This window comes from Cebus imitator, unplaced genomic scaffold, assembly GCF_001604975.1.
Source record: "Cebus imitator isolate Cc_AM_T3 unplaced genomic scaffold, Cebus_imitator-1.0 Scaffold55, whole genome shotgun sequence".
Classification (NCBI taxonomy): domain Eukaryota; kingdom Metazoa; phylum Chordata; class Mammalia; order Primates; family Cebidae; genus Cebus; species Cebus imitator.
Window position 1 is genome coordinate 1788505 of NW_016107370.1, and position 19457 is coordinate 1807961.

Genomic DNA, 19457 nt, shown 5'->3' on the forward strand with positions numbered 1-19457 from the left:
TTTTTTTTTAACAAGTAAACATGGTTTATTTTAGAAAAATGAGAATATTTCAACATTAGAAATTTTTTTTTAATTATATTTTAAGTTCTGGGGTACATGTGCAGAATGTGCAGTTTGTTACATAGGTATACATGTGGCATAGTGGTTTGCTGCACCCACCAACCCATCATCTACATTAGATATTTGTTCTAATGCTATCCCTTCCCTAGCCCCGCAACCCCAGCCACCCACCAATGGGGTTACATTTTCTTTCTTCTGCATAAGTCACATAACTATGTATTCAATGCTGAACACTGAGTATAAAAGAAAAATAGGATTAACATACTATATGTTAACATATAACATAGAGATTGAAATTAATATTTTTATGGCCAGGTACTAGGCATACCCCTTGTAATGGCTACTACAATGGACATATTAGTCCATCCAATTTGTAGTCGTTAGGTCTGGGCATTAGATATATTCAGTTTACTGCTGATGGAATTGAGGGTAGAATGAGGATTTCCCTTTGACAGGACTGAGATTGGCATATCAAGAAGATATTAGAAATCCCTATTTTACAGCTCTAGTGCCAACTATAAGAGATCTCACTCTATTTTACATCCAGACTCTCAGCTTATTGGACCACTGAGGCATTTTTGTTTTCAAATCCCACCTATCTTTCTTCTGTGTCTCAGGTCGGGGCGGGGGGGGGAGGGGGGGTGGGTCTGAGACTCCTAGCTGCCCTGCCGCTAGCCAGCCTTGAAAAGCAATGGCACCGCATTCACTGAGGGCCTCCTGGGCCTCCAAGAGTTTCCCTCAGGCCTCTGTTGTGCCCTCAGCCTTAAACAGGCTTGGTGGCCCTCATTTCACAGGTGATCTTTTAGCTCTCCTCCCCTCCTTAGCCTTCTGCAAGAGCATTAGAGAAAGACCCAAGAGAGGGAGTTGGTGAGTGAGGCAGAACCTCTTTGTAGCTGGGGTTCCTTGAAGATCTAATTGGTCATGCCTGCTAGGGTGACCGCCCATCTGGTTTGCCCAGGACTTTCTAGTCTTAGCACTTTTAAGTGCTGCATTCTGGGAAACCTTTCTGTCCTAGGCAAACTGAGACCACTGGTTACCCTAATGCTCACACTGTGCCTTTAAAGATTTGTAAAACAGTCAGCTGGTTTACCCTTCCTTGTCAACTCAGTTCTAAAGACATTAGGTGGGGCCAAACATGGTAGACATTTGAATGGGGTGGGAGGGACTGGAATGACCCAGAGCAGGATATTGAAGCCCTGGTAAGATGTCCGTGTGGGAGTAGGGCAGTCTGCAGAAATAATCCTAATGATTCAGAGAGCAGTGTATATCTTTCTAGACTATTTCTGTGCATGTAATAATATATTTATAAATGGAATCATATTCAACGAATATTGCTGATCACCTATAATGTGTTAAACACTGAGTTTCATAATGGAGACTTGTTATTGCATAAAATTGACAAGCTTTTTGCCTTCAAGGAGCTTAAAGAGTAATAAATGAGTGTTAAGTAAATGATTTCCAATATCTGCCTGGGGTTAAAATGTTGGTAATAACCCACCCATATTTATTCAGTGTGGGTAACAAAACTTATTTCAGTATGCCAAGGAACAGAACATAGAGCTTTCCATGTTGAATGCCAATATCACTCAAGATGTTAATAAGTTGTTAGCCTCCATCAAAAAGATTCTGCAGCCAAACACATTTGGAAGACACTTGAACTATATTGCTCTCCTTGATTCACAATGCATACTAACACTTTGAAAGCCTTGAGAAATCCTGCAATCAAGAAATATGTTTAACCTTGTTTAACTCAGAATTTTCTCAATTTATTTGTCCACAGCATTCTTTTGTCCACAAAATATCTCTTAATATTTCTGTGAGTGCTATAGTTTTTTGAAACATAGTTTGGGAAATGTTATTAAAGATTGTAACAAATGAAAGGGGAATTTGACACATCTATTTTTTTAATTACAGGAAAATTTTATTTTTATTTTTAACCTAGAGATTTTATTTTTTCTTTTAATTTAAGGAAGTGTTGATGGCGTCTCTGAATCCAAGTTGCAAATCTGTGTTGAACCAACTTCCCAAAAGCTGATGCCAGGCAGCACATTGGTTTTACAGTGTGTTGCTGTTGGAAGCCCTATTCCTCACTACCAGTGGTTCAAAAATGAATTACCATTAACACATGAGACCAAAAAGCTATACATGGTAGGAAGCTGATTTTGGGGGCATTTGGGGGAGTTAACATGTATAACAAATGGTACAACTGAAATATATGGTGAACATTAAAACTCATATCCTTTCAAATGTTTTAATGTTTTCAATATTTTTATTTAAAGTCCCTTATGATTTCATATTAATTAGCTCATATATCTGCTAAAGTGCTGGAATTCGACTCAGGCTTATATGTAAAATGTCAAATAGTATTGCATGGAACTCAGCACTGTTGAAATCATTGCATCATTTACTTGTTGGTATTTAACCTGATGAATGTAGCTAACATAACAACGTCTAAAGCCTTCTGAGATGTTATGTTTTGAAGGGCATTTTTAAAACACAAAATGACTTTCTCCAAGCTGTTAAAACTGAAGAAGTGTTTACATGTTCTAATATTGATACAGGTGCCTTATGTGGATTTGGAACACCAAGGAACCTACTGGTGTCATGTATATAATGATCGAGAGAGTCAAGATAGCAAGAAGGTAGAAATCATCATAGGTAAGAAGTATTCCTCGACGTTCTGACAAGTGGACTATTAGATAAGCTATATAAACTGCAACATTTAAGCAAAGGAAATTCTACTTTTTACCCCATACTATTTATTGATGTGTTAAGTATTAGAAGTTATATTGTTTATATTGAAATTTGAAAGAATACATACTAAAATCATAATCTAGGTTTACAGAAAGCAAAAAGAACCAGGAAAAAAAAAGCTATTTTATTTAGATCATTTTAGTTAAAGTTTACTTTAAACATATATGATAAATATGTATTCTTTAAAGCTTTAGCTACAAAAAACTTGATTCAGTGGAATCAACTTGGCCAGTGGCTCACACCTGTAATCCAATTACTTTTGGATGCCAAAGGTGGATGGTTCAGTTGAGCCCAGGAGTTTGAGACGAGCCTGGGCAACATGGTGAGACTCCGTCTCTAATATAAATAAATTAGCTAGGCATAGTGGCATGCACCTGGTCCTAGCTACTTGGGAGGCTAAGGTGGGCAGATTGCTTCAGGCTGGCAGGTAGAATTATAAATAATAATAAAAGAAAAATATTTTTAATAAAACATTTTTAAAAACAAACATACAGCTATAAAGGAAAGAAAGATTATTAATCAGCAGTCCCCATTATTAACTGCATAAATTGGGAATTTATTCTATTTCAGCTTAATATATTTGTAGTTATTGTTCATAGTAGGAGGTATTGATGCATGTGTTGGTTTGTCAACATAGCTCTATGATATTAATCTCTATTTGCTGTATGGCTGCCCTTCTTAAGATCATGAATTACAATATATTCAAATTTGTTTTTTCTGAAACAAGGAAGAACAAATGAGGCAGTGGAGTGCACTGAAGGTAGTGTAATTCTTTGGTTTGAAACCAGATCTCCTGCATGCTAGTTGCTCTTGGGATTGGTGGAGTGCTCTTAGCTTACTGAGTGCAGTGATGGAAAAAATACTAGCTGTAAGAAATGATTTTGATGGAAGAATATTGTATTTTAATCTTTGAAGTTTTATAAATAGACAAACATGATTGACACACTATTACAATAACTAATCTTCAGTTGACTTTCTATTAATATTACATATAAGAACAAAGTTCCTGCATTATGTCTTTTGAGTAGTGAACATTTGCAATTAATTGTTAATGTTAATTTTTATCTACATAAAATTTGTAAAAAAGATAGGTGGCTATATGATCATGGATATGTTTTAGATTATTTTTTCTCTCCTTTAGCCATGATTAGATGCTCTCAAATGAAATTTAGTTTTTATAAAAGTTTCAAGAGAGATTTATTGTTTAACATATGTTTTAGCAAATATTAAATATTCTGTTTCAATATAAAATTAATCAGGATTTTTTTGAAGCTACAAGACTGTAGATTAACCTATCATGTCACCTTTACCATAATATGTAAAGAGAACTAAAAATCTATTTCAACATAAACTTTTAATTTGTTTTAATTAGCCAAAGCATTGTACTTCAATTGTAATGAGTAAATATTAAAACTTGGATCATCTTTCCTTAGTGTGATGTCACATTGTTTTGCAAAATTAGGTTTGTGGATGGCAAAGTATTTTTTTCAATTTCTGCCTCTTTGTTACGTAACTTTAGGCTCCACTTGGGTAAAGTAAGGAAATAATGTTAAATTTTATGTTTTCTGATTTTCCTGTCCTTCATGTCTCTATGGTATCAATTTGGAATACTATAATTACTGTTTTCATTCTAAAATAGTTGCAAACAAGAATTCTGTCTCGTAAGGGAGTTCTAATCCCATGATCTGTTAACCCTGTTTGAGGGAAAGAAGCCATGTGAAGAAATCCTAATCAAACGCCTCTTCCTCTCTTAATCGTTTTTGCCTAATTGCATGGTTTTTAAAACTTCCTAACATTGCAAACCTTTAAGAATAAATATAAGCTAGCACTGCTGTTTGGCTCCAGGGTGATGCATGTGAATTATCACCTTGCTGTGCTGCTTCTATACCTGCAGTATTCTAATTTTTGCAGTAGCAAGCATACTATTAAATAATAATTTTCAAATAACTATTTAGAACACGTAGAGATGAAAATCCAGTTATGACATTTCTCCAGAAGTCTCAGATGAAAAAATTAGATCCAGATTTTCTATGAAAGTCCACAAAGTTGAGAATTGCATATGAACAGTATCCTTTATTTCATATATATATATATATATATATATTCTACCTATAGAGCATAAGTGTCCTCTATTTGAGTTTATGTATTTTGGTAAAGATACTTGATCAGACTATTCAGTCATAAAAAAGGAATGAAATTATGTCATTTGCAGCAACATGGATGGAACAGTCATTGTGTTAAGTGAAATAAGCCAGACACAGAAAGACAAATATCATATGTTCTCACTTATATATGAGAGCTAAAAAAGTTGATCTCGTGGAGGTAGAGAGTAGATTGAGTCTGGGAAGGGCTTGGGGTGGATGAAGAGAGTTTGGTTAATAGGTACAGACCTGTAGTTAGAAGGAATAAGTTCTAGTGTTTGATAGCACAGTAGGGTGACTATACTTAACAATTTACCATGTCTTTCAAAATAGCTAGAAGTGAAATGTTCCCCACACAAAGAAATAAGTGTCTGAGCTGATGGTTATCCTAAGTACCCTGATTTGATCATTATACATTTTATGCATGTGTCAAAATATCATATGTATCCTATAAATATGTACAATTATTATGTGTGAAAGAAAAAGAATTCAATCAGGATGAGGGTTGGGGATTGAATAGGTGGATTTTTTGGGGGGACAGTGGAACTATTCTGTATGATAGTGATTAATATATACAAATTTTAAACAATCGTTTAGGAGGTCAGAGGAGGGGGACTCAAGATGGAATACAGACTATGAGAAAAGAACCTAACTGTATTGCAAATGTATGATACAGCCTCGCTGAAGAGGGGTGAAAGTATGGTGCTGCTGACCTAAGTAACTAACTGGGAATAAGTTGAGTCTAATACTGAAGGCAAAAGAAATTACACATAATCCATCTGCTGATTCAGACCTTCTTTAGTTGATTTTATGTCACATACAAGAATAAAGTTTATACATAAAAAAATTTATGAATAGTATAACATTTCTAATTTATTGTTAATGTTAATTTTTTATCTTCATAAAACTTTAAAGAAATAGATGGCTATGTCATTGCTTATTTTACCCATCTGTTGGCCATGATAAGATGTCCCATGGGGGTACAGGTTAATTCTCAAACCACTGTTATTCCCAAAAACACCTTATACCTTGAGAAACTATGAGTCTAACCATGAGAAAAACATCAGATAAATCTGTTGAGTGACATTCTGCAAAATACCTAACAGTTACTCCTCAAAACTGTCAGTGTCATCACAGACAAGGAACACCTGAGCAAGTGTCACAACCAAGAAGATGCAAGCCTCAGGAGACACAAGCAAATGTAGTGTGATACCCTGAATGGAGCCCTTGAGCAAAAAAGACCATTAATGGTTCATTGGTTTTGACAAATACACTATTCTAGCATAAGACGTGACAAATACACCATGCTAACATAAGATGTTAATAGAGAAACCAGATGTGGGGTATATAGGAACTCTCTCAGCACTACCTCCACAGTAGTTCTGCAAACCTTAAAATGTTCTAAAATTAAAAGTTTACTTAAAAAAAGATCATTTGAGATTACTGGTTTTATTTGCCTGGAATATCTAAAACTATGAATAAATTATGAAAGAGCCTAGTTTTTGTCACTTCATGAAAATAATCATAGCTTAGAAGTCCTAAATGATAAGCACAGCAATAATTAATATTCTTTGCTATTCAGTATTTGCATGGCTTCTTCATTTATTTTGAAAAGCTGTAAATTGATAAAACATAACATGATTCACTGGCTCAAAACTACTTCTTTGATTAGTCGTAGGCATTTAGATTACTTAATTTATTTTCTCTTATTTTGTTTTAGATGAATTAAATAATCTTGGTCATCCTGGTGAGTAATACAAACATTTTAGTTTTAGATTTTTAAGTTGTTGAATATGGTAAAGATACCATAGGTACTCTTTTGCTATAGTAATACTAGTAACTTTTTTCTCTTTATTGAAATGATATAATTTAAGGTTGGAATTAACTACTTACATGAAGTACAGTTTCATACAGGTGGTACATTAAAAATATTTTAGGTTATAAAAACTAAGGGTAGAAAAGAAGTCTTTGAAGTAACAAAACCTCAATGTATTTTTCGTCATTTTGTATTTCTGCTTATATCATAACAAGGAAGTTAATGGGGGAAGTACATGATCTTTAATCTGAAAGCAGGAAGCAGTGTTTGACAGAGTGTTGGGGTAACACTTCTGAACTCATCAGACCCCTGGGACCTTTTTCTCAGTTCCTCAGTCACAGAGCGTATCTGAGCTAGTTGGGTGGGTGCCTATATCTGAAGTAAGAAGTATGTTTGTGGGGATCGTTGACACCGTACAGGTGGGTTGATCAGTAACCATTTCTTAATGAGTGACAATTGGCAAGAGTATGCATAACTCTGTAGGCTAATGTTAATCAGAACAGATTTCTGAACAAGTTAAGCCTTCAACTGAGATAAAAGGCATATCAACAGTGAGAACTACATGAAGACATGGGATATCAACATAGTGTAGGCTTTCTGAAAGACAGTGATGGAACCTGCGGATAGATCGAAAATAAAACCTTTCAGGAGTCCACTAAGAAGTTGGTTATGTCATTTAATATTTGTAGAAAGCCCTGTTACTTCTCTTCTTAGTTCTCATTATTTTAGCATTGTTACTAGTTTACTTAGTGTCATATTCATACTGCATTAGCAAACATCTGTTATTGTGAATGCCATTGGGCTGTACTGACTGTATGTAAGCAAATTAGACACAGCAGAAAGTCCCCATTACCTGTGCATCATTCTCCTTGTGGTATCCTCAAATTCAAACAAAGCGTCGGTGAGACCTGCTTCAAGTAGGTCTTGAACTGTCAAAAACCATCCTAGTAATTGTTTCTCTTGGTCTGGATAGAATCCCCTTTCCTAACTTAGTCTATTAATTCTTGCTGTTCTTTAATGAACGTTATGAAAAGTCATTTCAGAAAAACTTTTGTAAATAGCCACCACTAAGATTCTAAAATTTCCATGGCCCTTTCTTTGATTTTCTCCTTATTTCCCACAATTCAGGAAGTATCCAAAGTTTAGATTTAAAAGAAGAATGTTGTAGAGGGAAAGCTTTTAACAGACCTCAGTGGCATTTATTTTACCAAAAGTACAAAGTTATCTCTCAACAGTAGTGGACACACAACTGATGATACATCTTTCCCTACTTGGTGCTCTAGGTCGGGGGAGGGATCTTATTTTATGTATAGTAGATGGTGAAAGCGTAGAATCCAGAATAAGACTCCCTAAGTTAGTATCCAGATTTGCTGCTTACTAGCTTGATAACTTTGGCCAAGTGACTTTAATCTCTCTCTGCCTTAATTTCCCTATATATATATAATGGGGTTAATAATAGTATGCACCTCATAGGGTAGAGTGAGGTTTCATTAGGTCTGTTATTTATAAAGCATGTAGAACAGTACCAGCTAAGGCATCAGGAAATGGTAACTACTGCTACGTCTTATTGTGAACACCACCATCAATTTTTTCCATTCAAGAGTGTTTTTATTAAAAATTTGAAGGTTAGAAACTATATTCTGTAAACAATGCTACTGATATTATATACTTTTCATATATCTTTAACTCTGGAAATATTTATACCATGGACAATAGCATCTTACATATTTTGCTTTTTTATCTTTGTATAGATAATAAAGAGCAAACAACTGACCAGCCTTTGGGTGAGTAGAGCTTTAAAATGCATGATCATAGTATAATTATTGTGTTTAACTCCAGAAGGAATTTAAGACATTTTCATTTGATTTTTTTAAACAAATATTCAAATAACATTGGGACCAAATGTTTTATCTTTTGTATCTGTAAAAGGTTTAGAAGAGAAGGCTTTAAAATGATTACAAATTCAGTTTCTAGGGTCAAGTCAACTTCTATGGAGTGATTTGTGTGTTTCTTACAACATGCAAACATGCGTACAAAAAGAAACCTGTACATGCCACGTGGTTAGCATAGAGGAAGAAGTGGTTGGTGCTATTTCTTGGTAAGAGATAGAAATCACAAGGGCTGCAGTAGCTTTAGAGTTTGCTTCCCTATCTTCTCCAAAGGGAAGAGAAAAGAATTTAGAATAAAATGTAAATGAACAGTTGCATTTAAGGAATGCCTGAGACAAGAAAACGTAAGGGAGAAAACTTTAGCGATGAAAGTTTAACAGATTAACATTTAAAGATGATAAAAATAGCTAACATCTTGATGGTGGCAGAAGCCAGATAAAATATGTCTAATATTTGTCCATTGAATTCAGCTACTGAAGAAGTGATTGTTGGCTTTGAGTGAAGTGTTGAAAGGCCTAATATGTGTCAGTATGGAGTTATGCTGGGAATTTAAACATGGATACAATGTATAAAATACTGGAAAAAGAATGATTTAGAAGTGAGTAAATGAAGACAGTACATGTTAATTTGTTGGAAAGAAAGGGTGATTTGAAATTAATTAGATAGGGTATGTATTCAAAGTGTTTTAGTAGGAGGGGAAAACGTGAGGATATTTACATTTGAAAAGGAAGTATCTGTTGAGACTGTAGGTTAGAGTGATCCATCAAAAGAGGACAATTTATAGAGCAAGTTCCTGGAAGAGATGGTAGGGATTTGGGCCAAGGTTGAAAACAAGAGAAGTCTTTAAGCAGAATGTTGAAACCTCTTTTGAGATTAGAAAGAGATTGGTGAACAAATAGATTTATTGGAAAGCTGAAGACATTTTTAGTCTATGGCTTTTGTTTCTAGGTAATTAGGCATAGTAATATGCTTAAAAGAGTGAGGAAAAAAGAGTAAGGTTTAATATAGAACTTACGCCATGGAAGAGGCTTAGAAGCTGAAGAAAATGGAAGCAAGGTTGACCAGTCTGATCTACAAGTGAATGTGTATTGAGAGAGTCCAACTGAGACTTTTAAAAATTAAGAATTTATAATGATTTAGATCAGTTGCATGTGTTTTTTGTTTTGTTTTGTTTTTTAGCAGAATTCAGCTTTAAAATAGAGAAGATGGGCTGGGCGTAGTGGTACACGCCTATAATCCCAGCTACTTGGGAAGCTGAGACATGACACTCACTTGAACCCAGGAGGCAAAGTTGCAGTGAGCCAAGATCATGCCACTGCACTCCAGCCTGCGTGAACAGAGTGAGACCTTGTCTCCAAAAAATAAAAAAAAGCCTTGAAAAAGTTAATAAACTAGGAGAAAATGAAGGAGTCAGATTTTTAAAGTTCACCAAGTTAGAAGAGTAGTAGAACGAGTAGTAGAGGGCAAATCTGTTAAAAGCATAGGAAGTTGTTATGATTACAGAAAGGAAATACATTATTTTAGTTTTCAGAGGTGGAGCAGCTTAGGTTGATGCAAAGTCCAAGCCATGTTCTTGGAATCAGGAGGCACTGAAGGGGAAGGTGCTTGATGTTGATGAGGACAAGGGACTGTGAATTACCACCTTAAAAAACCTGCTATGAGGTCCAGGTGCAGTGGCTCACGCCTGCAATCCCAACACTTTGGGAGGCCTAAGGGGGTGGATCACCTGAGGTGAGGAGTTTGAGACAAGCCTGGCCAATATGGTGAAACCCTGACTCTACTAAAAACAGAAAAAAAATTAGCCACGTGTGGTGGCACGCAGCTGTACTCCCACCTACTCCGGAGGCTGAGGCAGGGGAATTGCTTAAACCCGGGAGGCGGCAGTTCTGGTGAGCAGAGATCACACCACTGCACTCCAGCTTGGACAACAGAGCAAGACTCTGTCTAAAAAAAAAAAAAAAAAAAGACTTCTAAGTTTTATTCATAGTGGTAAGTTTTCATGTATTCCAGCTTCATGATCTTTTCTTTAGATCTCCAGACCTCACTGATTAAGAAATACCTACCAAAATAGTGTTCTGAACAAAGGCATAGTCATCGTATTCGGTAGTGAGAAGCATACATATGTCTTAGGTACACAGAATGAAAGATTCAAATGTAACTGGATTAGTTGTTGAAGATGGTTTAATCACAAGTATGCATTTAGTAGTAATATTAATAAACTGTTTTCACCTAGAAAAATGTATAATTTAACCCTGAGTTGTAGATATCTTTCCTCATTTTTAGTAGATGAAAATTTAAAACTGTTTAATAAAATTTGTTCAGGATCTTATAATTTAGTAGTTGAGACAGGATTGAAAACCAGGTGTCTCTCATTCCAGAGCTTTTGTTAGCTCCATTATGCCAGGTATTCTTTCTCAAACACGTCCCAATTGAAAGAATAACAAGATAAATGGAATATCAGGTCAACTTCCATCATTGAAGTCCACCAAACATTTATCTAATGTTTCATCTGTGCTTTATGACAGGCATTCCCCACCCCCAGGCTGTGGACCACTACGGGGCTATGGCCTGTTAGGACCAAGACACAGAGCAGGAGGCAAGTGAGCAAACATTACTGCCCGAGCTCTGCCTCCTGTCAGATCAGCAGCTGATTCTCATAGGAGCGTGAAACCTGTTGTGCACTCTTCAGGAGAATCTAACTAATGCCTGATGATCTGAGATGGAACAATTTCATCTCAAAAGCACCCCTCCCCTGACACCGTTCATGGAAAAATTGTCTTCCACAGAACTGGTCCCTGGTGTGCCAGAAAGGCTGGGGACCACTGCTTACTGAAGTAAGAGAACAAGCCTTGGTTTGTGAATTCAAGGCCTTGGGATACTAACAGGAGATGGACATTAAATAATACAGTACATGATACATGCCTGGTAGAAATATGTAAAGAATCTAGAAATTGTTCATGGAAGATGGTGATGAGATTAGTCTAGCAGAGTCAGTTTACCTAAGAGGCAAAGTGAAGGTGAGGATTTTCAGGGATGAATTGGGAGATCTCAAGGGGATAAAATGAAAATGCGTGTTTAAGGCAGTTAGGATGAGTGTTCATTCAGAAATGAAGGAGATGGTAAAAAGGGTGAAGACATGGTGAGGATGGAGGCATGAAATAGATGGTGCGTGTGAGGAGCAAATAGTTCAGTATTGCTGGAAGGTAGAAAATAGGGAAGGAGCTGTAATAGTAATGTAGTTATCTATTGCTGAATAACATTGCAAAATTTACTAGCTTAAGAACAGCATCAGTTTTATTATCTCTCTTGGTTCTGTGGGTTGGACTGGGTTTAGCAGGTGGTGGTTCTGCTGCTCTTTCTTGAGGTCTCTTACACAGTTGCAGTCAGATGTGGCTGGGACTGCAGCATTCAAGATGGCTTCGCTTACATCCCTGGCACCTTAGTGGGGATTGGTGAAAAACTGTGAAGACTATGAAAAATTTCTCTCTCTCTCCCTTCCTCTCTCTCTCTCTCCCCCCCCCCTTGTCTGTCTGTCTCTGTGTCCTCCCCTCCCCTCCCACCCCCACAAACTTCTTTCTCTTCCTTTCTCTCTCCCTCTTTCCCTCAGTTCCTTCTCCCTTCCTGAGTGGTCTCTCCATGTAGCTGCTTTCTCTATGTCGTGGCTGGATCTCTAAAGTGGAAACTGTCAGAGATTCTTATTTAGACCCTGAACTGGCAGAGTGTCACACATCTTATGTTGCTCAAAGAAAGTCACAATACAGCCCACATTCACAGATGGGGGTGACTGTACTACACAAGGGCAAGAATACTGTGGGGGCCACCTGTTACCACAGCTGGAAAGGTCGGCATGGAGTAGAATGTGAATGGCCTTGGATGCCCAACTACATCAGCAGTCTAACCCCCAGCCACTGCTTCCCTAGTCCTCTACCTTCCAGCAATACCCAGCTATCTGTTCCTCACCCACACCAACAGACTGGGACTTGATTTTGTAGGACATGGAGAGCCACTAAGAGATTCAATACATGAGATTTTTAGAACACATACTTAATAGCATTTACCACATGCCAGGTCCTTTTCTAGGTGCTTCTAAATATTAACTCATTTTAGATTAGTATAATAATTAGAATTATTAGACACGGGATTAATGATATAATACTGTACCAGTTTTTGAAGAATATATTACCTTAAGCTTTGGAAGATGTTGAGGATCATGAGTTAAAATGTCTTTCTGAAGTGGCTTCATTACTCTCTTGCTTAATCCACTGGCATTTTTGTTTCATTTTTTCAACAAATGATTTTGTTCAAGAAGTTGTAGGTGGTTCTTACAGTAAACGTTTTTCTACAGAAAAACTTTCATTTATGTTATCACTTGATAACCATTACAAATTGCTTTATATTTGCTGTCTTGAAGCTTTTTTTATTTCTCACTCTTACCTCCTCAAATTCAAGTTTTGTTTGTTTCTGTGTCGTGTCTTTGAAGTCTGATTTTTCCTCTGCCTTTCTACTACTTCTCGATCTTACATCTACCCCAGTTCACCCATCACCCAGGAATTGTTTATCAAGTAGATTGTACAGGTAAGACTGACTGACTCACCATCTTTTCACCATTAAAGTCAAGGAAATGCTCTAAGACATCTTAGGAACTAGCTATTAAAAATTATCATTGGAGAAAAATTTTAGAAGTGTTATGGACAGTTATCAATACATATATTTTAAGACCTGTAGTTGACAAATTGTTGAACCCTTCCATTCTGTAAACTGTACCAAGTGTTCTTTCCCAAATAGATAACAAAACCAGTGAATAAAGATTTGATAGCAGCAAAAACATCCCATGATGCTTAGTTTGGCAGTTAATTTTATTTTCCTAAAGACCCAGTGATTTCTTTTCTTATATACTTATAGTTGTTTTCTACCAATAAGAATCTATGATGTATATAATTAATGGAAAAAATGGAATGATTTACAAGCATTTTACCATCTCAGTAACTTTGGTAACCTCTTGCTGTAAACCTGTGATTTGGGCTATAATGATGTAAACCAGAGACAATGCGTTTTCTCATTTCCCCTTCAGAAGATTGATCTGATTCTGTCACTCTGTTGAGGTTGTGTCTGGATTCTAATAGCGCTGATGGACTCACGAAAAATGTGCTATGGAATAGCCGGCTAACAGTCTTGCTATAGTGGGTATTTCAGTGTAAGAATACTATTTTATTTTAAAAGAAACTTTAGAAAAGAAATACAAGTGATGTTAAGTTTTACGCTGCTTCCTATTGAAATCCATGCTGAGTATTCTCAGCTTTTCCAATGAATTAAAAATGTGGCTTAAGTATCATTTCACTTTTGTGTATAGTCATAAGACTGGGCAGTTTGCTAGAAATTTCTGAATATGTTCATATAGAATAAAGATGACATGATGTAAAATTATTGAGGCTTTTAACAAAGTAGAGTTTTTTGTCCTTTGAAAGAGTCACATTCTTCTAAGTTGATGCTGGTTTTTAACACTAGGTTTAAGTGTTCTATAGAAAGAAAAGAAATTACACCAAAGAGATTTTTGGTGAAGTAATCATCTCAATGATATGAAACATCTGAAATTATATACTGTATACATCGTCAGCAATGTGATTATTCTTGCCTGTTTCAACTTCATAAGTGTTCATAATAACTTACAATAAAACTACTTAGCAGCACTTTGTGGCAGGGGTTGGCCTGAGTCAGAGGGGGTAGCCTGCAGTTCTACCCAGGCAGCTCTTCAGCCAGTTGGCTGGTGCTGCAGGTACTCTCGTCACCCTATCTGTCTGCTCCCTGGCATTCCCATCACTGCTGCCTACCATGACAGGTGCTACACACGCCTCACTGTCAGCCCTCCAGAAAAAAGCCATCATGGCCTCTTATTGTCATTGATGGTCTTGAGGTTTGGGGGGGTGTGTGTGTTTTTTAATATTTTAATTGTTTTTCCTCTCTTTCATACCAGCAGGTCTTGAGTTTTTAACCGTTGACCCCATTTTAGACTATCAAAGAAAGGCACAGTGTTGAAGACCTCATAAGCACTAAGCTGTGTCCAGCCTTCCACACTGTTTTAGATGGGCTACATACCTGGTTAAGCTAGGTGCTCCTCTTTAAGGCATAAGTGTAGATCTTTATTTCCTCTTACGAACAAAAAAAAAATTGTTTCTGTCAGAATACATTATCTTTGAGCAAAGTCTCAGTGCATTGTTAAAAAAAATGAACTTTTAAGGTACTTGTACACAAAATCTTCACATACCCTTGAAATAGCCTCATCTGAGTCAAATGGGGAGTATTTTAAAAAGATGCTAAGAGGAGACAGTAGTACATCCACATGGCGACTGCAGAAACCAAGAATACAGTACTCGCCAACTCCTCTCTCTCTTTGGTATTTCCCCTCATTCACTCTGATGTGAATTCTTCCTGTCCCTTTTTTAGCTATTTATCTGGTTTTTAGCCTGTTTCATTCTCAGCAAAACAGAACCTAACTTGATGGAAACCCAATTTCAAATACTCCTTAAGTTTTCTCCAAAATTTCAGTTTGATGTTTTTAGCCTCTTTGTTCCTCAGAGAATATTGGTCTGCTATATAAGTAGTTCTAAAATGAAATTGAATAATGAAATCTTACTTGAAATGAAATAATGCAATCTTAAAGCATATTTTTCTAGTATAATACCATTTCCATAGGTTGTATTTTAATCTTTGTATCTTCTTTAAACATCCTCTTTTTTTTTTTTTTCTCCCAAAGCAAAGGACAAGGTTGCCCTTTTGATAGGAAATATGAATTACTGGGAGCACCCCAAGCTCAAAGCTCCTTTGGTGGATGTGTATGAATTAACTAACTTACTGAGACAACTGGACTTCAAAGTCGTTTCACTGTTAGATCTTACTGAATATGAGATGCGTAATGCCGTGGATGAGTTTTTACTCCTTTTAGACAAAGGAGTATATGGTAAGATATTTATCATGTTTGTTTTTACAATTATCCATTATTCTTTTCACTATACAAGTTAGGTTAACAGTTGAAAATCAGATAAATAATAAGGTAAACACACTGTTGAATGGAAGAGTTTTATTTTTCTTATTAAAATGATACATTTGATCTTCATTCCATCTGAATAACTAATTAGCTTCATGTCTTTACTTTGTTTTGTCAAAACATATTGTTCTTATTAGAATTCTTACCTGTCTTTTGTGATTTTTTTTTTTTTATATTGATAGAGCCACAGTATAGTAAAGCTTGATGACTACATAGCAAAATTTACATTCATATGTGTAAAATACTTTAGTATGTGGAGTTTTCTTTGGGGGGTTAGCATAAAAGGTTCTAGTAGAATGTATATTTTGTATGTTTCCTTTTCCTTTTTTTTTGAGACGGAGTTTTGCTCTTGTTACCCAGGCTGGAGTGCAATGGCATGATCTCGGCTCACCGCAACCGTCGCCTCCTGGGTTCAAGCAATTCTCCTGCCTCAGCCTCTGAGTAGGTGGGACTACAGGCGCATGCCACCATGCCCAGCTAATTTTTGTATTTTTGGTAGAGACGGGGTTTCACCATGTTGACCAGGATGGTCTCGATCTCTTGACCTCGTGATCCACCCACCTCAGCCTCCCAAAGTGCTGGGTTTATAGGCATGAGCCACCGCTCCCGGCCTCCTTTTCCTAACTCTTGCATGGCATTTTCTAGTCTTTTAGTGGGAAATAGAATTTAACAAGGAAATGTTGGTGGATAGGGCATATAAAAACAATTTATAAATGAAAGTTCTATACAGATATGCTTAGAAATGTACCTCTACAAAAATTCTAACAGTAAATATTTAATGTTTTTTTTCCCATCCTTTCACTCAAATATGTTAAGAACACTACATATATGGTAAAGAATTTCAAAGAGACAGTGTGCTGTCAGTAGCAAATCACTTCTTGGGTGATTTATGGATTTTTGTATGGGAAGGCCAGCTGTCGAGCTCCTCTGAACCATGTTTTACAGGATTGTGCTTCCATGACATTGTGCAATAACATCGGACTGCCAGGGAAGTGACATTTCCAGGCCTGTTGTTGGGCACGCAAGTGATAAACACGGAGTGCCGATTTGGCTTCTGTATCTTTCCAGTTATTTTTTTTTTTTAATAATTTCTGAATTTATTCTTATTATTTGTAAGTTTGATATAAGGCAAGTTTGGTTAGAATTTTTAATGGTTCTCAAAGTAGAATTTCTCATGGAACAAAAGCTCTTTTTTTTTTTTTTTTTTTTTTTAAGATTTATCACACTGTTGTATAAGGGATGGAGAAAAGTCTTAAAATCTTACCAATGAGTTTTATTCTCTAAATAATGAGGATTTAGAGAAAGGCAAATGAAGTTAACAAGGTAAACACCTCAAATGTGAGATTTCAGCCATTATGCTGGTGTGTTCATATAACTTTGCTTATAAGTGTATGGAATGATGACTATTGGTTGAATTCATCCATTTTTCTTACGAAAATATGAAAGAATACACTATCCAAATATGCCACTTTGGTAACTGGCTTATACAGGTTGAGTATGTCTAATCTGAAAATCCAAAGTCTAAAACTTTTTGAGTGCCACCATGATGCCACAAGTGGAAAATTTTACACCTTATGTCATGAGGAGTTGCAGTTAAAACTTCGTATCATGCACAAAATTATTTAAAATATTGTATAAAATTACCTTCAGTCTACGTGTATAAGGTGAATATGAAACAAATGAAGCCGGGCATGGTGGCTCATGTCTGTAATCTCAGCACTTTGGGAGGCCAAGGCGGGTGGATCACTTGAGCCCAGGAGTTTGAGACCAGCCTGGGCAACATGGTGACACCCCATCTCTACTAAAAACACAAAAATTGGGCTGGAAGCAGTGGCTCACACCTGTAATCCCAGCACTTTGGGAGGCCAAGGTGGGCAAATCACCTGAGGTCAGGAGTTCGAGACCAGCCTGTCCAACATGGTAAAACCCCATCTCCACTAAAAATGTATGGTGGCAGCTACCTGTAATAGTAGCTACTTGGGAGGATGAGGCAGGAGAATGGCTTGCAGTAAGCTGAGATCATAGCACCGCACTTCAGTCTGGGTGACAGAGTGAGACTCTGTCTCAAAAAAAAAAAAAAAATTAGCTGGGCGTTGGGGTGTGTGCCTGTAATCCCAGCTACTCAGGAGGCTGAGACATGAGAATTGCTTAAACCCAGGAGGCGGAGGTTGCAGTGAACCAAGATTGTGTTTCTGCACTCCAGCCCAGGTGACGGAGTGAGACTTGGTCTCTCAGTCTCAAAAAAAAAAAAAAAAGAAACGTAAGGCTGGGCACAGTGGCTCATGCCTATAATCCCAGCACTTTGGGAGTCCGAGGTGGGCAGATCACAAGGTCAGGAGATCGAGATCATCCTGGCCAACATGGTAAAACCCCGTCTCTGCTAAAAATACAAAAATTAAGTGGGCATGGTGGCATGTGCATGTAATCCCAGCTACTTGAGAGGCTGAGGCAGGAGAATCACTTGAACCAGGGAGTCAGAGATTGCAGTGAGCTGAGATCGTACCACTGCATTCCAGCCTGCAGAGAGAGCAAGACTCTGTCTCAAAAAAAGGAAAAAAATAAACATAAATGAATTTTGTGTTTAGACTTGGGTGGCATCCCCAAGATACCTCACTATGTATATGTAAATATTCCAAAATTTGAAGAAGAAAAAAATCTGAAACACTTCTGGTCCCAAGTCTTTCAGATAAAGGAACTCAATCTATATTTTCAAGCTGGCATCAGGTGTGTTGTTTGTTTTTATATTATACAATTGATCTCAGCTTTTAAGGTGCCTACATGACGTAAATTAGCAAAAGGCTTCCAAAACTTCACTAGAAGTATGAGGTGTAAAAAAAATACCAATTTAGGTTTCTGGATTGGTGAAATATTTAAAGATTGACAGCATTATATGAAGAATTATTACCTTGGTTGTTTATTCTTGTTTCTTACTGATATTTTCACCTTGGCTTTTAAACCCTTTGTTTGGCTTTTAAAACCAAATCCTGTGGCCAGGGCATGGTGGCTCACACCTGTAATCCCAGGAATTTAGGAGGTTGAGGCAGACAGATGACCTGAGGTCAGGAGTTTAAGACCAGCCTGGCCAACATGATAGTAAAACCCCATCTCTACTAAAAATACAAAAATTAGCCCAGCGTGGTGGTGGGTGCCTGTAATCCCAGCTACTCAGGAGGCTGAGGCAGGAGAATCACTCAAACCTGGGAGGGAGAGGTTACAATGAGCCGAGATCGCACCACTGCACTCCAGCCTGGGCAACAGAGCAAGACTGTGTCTCAAAAATACAAAAACAAATTCTTTAGTTGACCCTGTGAAGTAGAGAACCAGAAATATTAAAACTTGTGACAAGATTACATTTTGGGATGAAGCTTTGCCCCAATATAAAAACATCATCTTGGAGTACAAAATAAAGAGGCATGTTAAAGCAAAATGTCAGCTTAAGAAAGCTAGAAAACTTTGAAATCCTACTGATTCATGTCTTAACAGGGTGGCTGCATTATATTTTGAAGTATTGTTAATTTTCCAAACATCAGACACATCTACACTAAATGTAAGTGTGGTAGAGACTTGAGGGTTTAGGGCTTGTCATTAAGAAACCTTTAGTTGGCCGGGCGCGGTGGCTCACGCCTGTAATCCCAGCACTTTGGGAGGCCGAGGCGGGTGGGATCACGAGGTCAAGAGATCGAGACCATCCTGGTCAACATGGTGAAACCCCGTCTCTACTAAAAATACAAAAAATTAGCTGGGCATGGTGGCGC

General features: G+C 37.0%; 1 protein-coding gene across 4 annotated transcripts in view; it reads left to right on the top strand.

Moving 5' to 3' along the window:
* Positions 1-19457, top strand: part of MALT1 (MALT1 paracaspase) — a 78896-nt gene that overhangs the window by 34973 nt on the left and 24466 nt on the right. Inside the window, exons 5-10 of one of the 4 annotated variants that reach the window (XM_017528816.2) lie at positions 2030-2208; positions 2622-2718; positions 3542-3574; positions 6676-6702; positions 8523-8555; positions 15412-15615. In XM_017528816.2, coding sequence (XP_017384305.1) covers positions 2030-2208; positions 2622-2718; positions 3542-3574; positions 6676-6702; positions 8523-8555; positions 15412-15615 — 573 coding nt within the window. The remainder of the gene's footprint in view (positions 1-2029; positions 2209-2621; positions 2719-3541; positions 3575-6675; positions 6703-8522; positions 8556-15411; positions 15616-19457) is intronic. The other 3 variants (XM_017528819.2, XM_017528817.2, XM_017528820.2) reach the window with 3 other exon arrangements.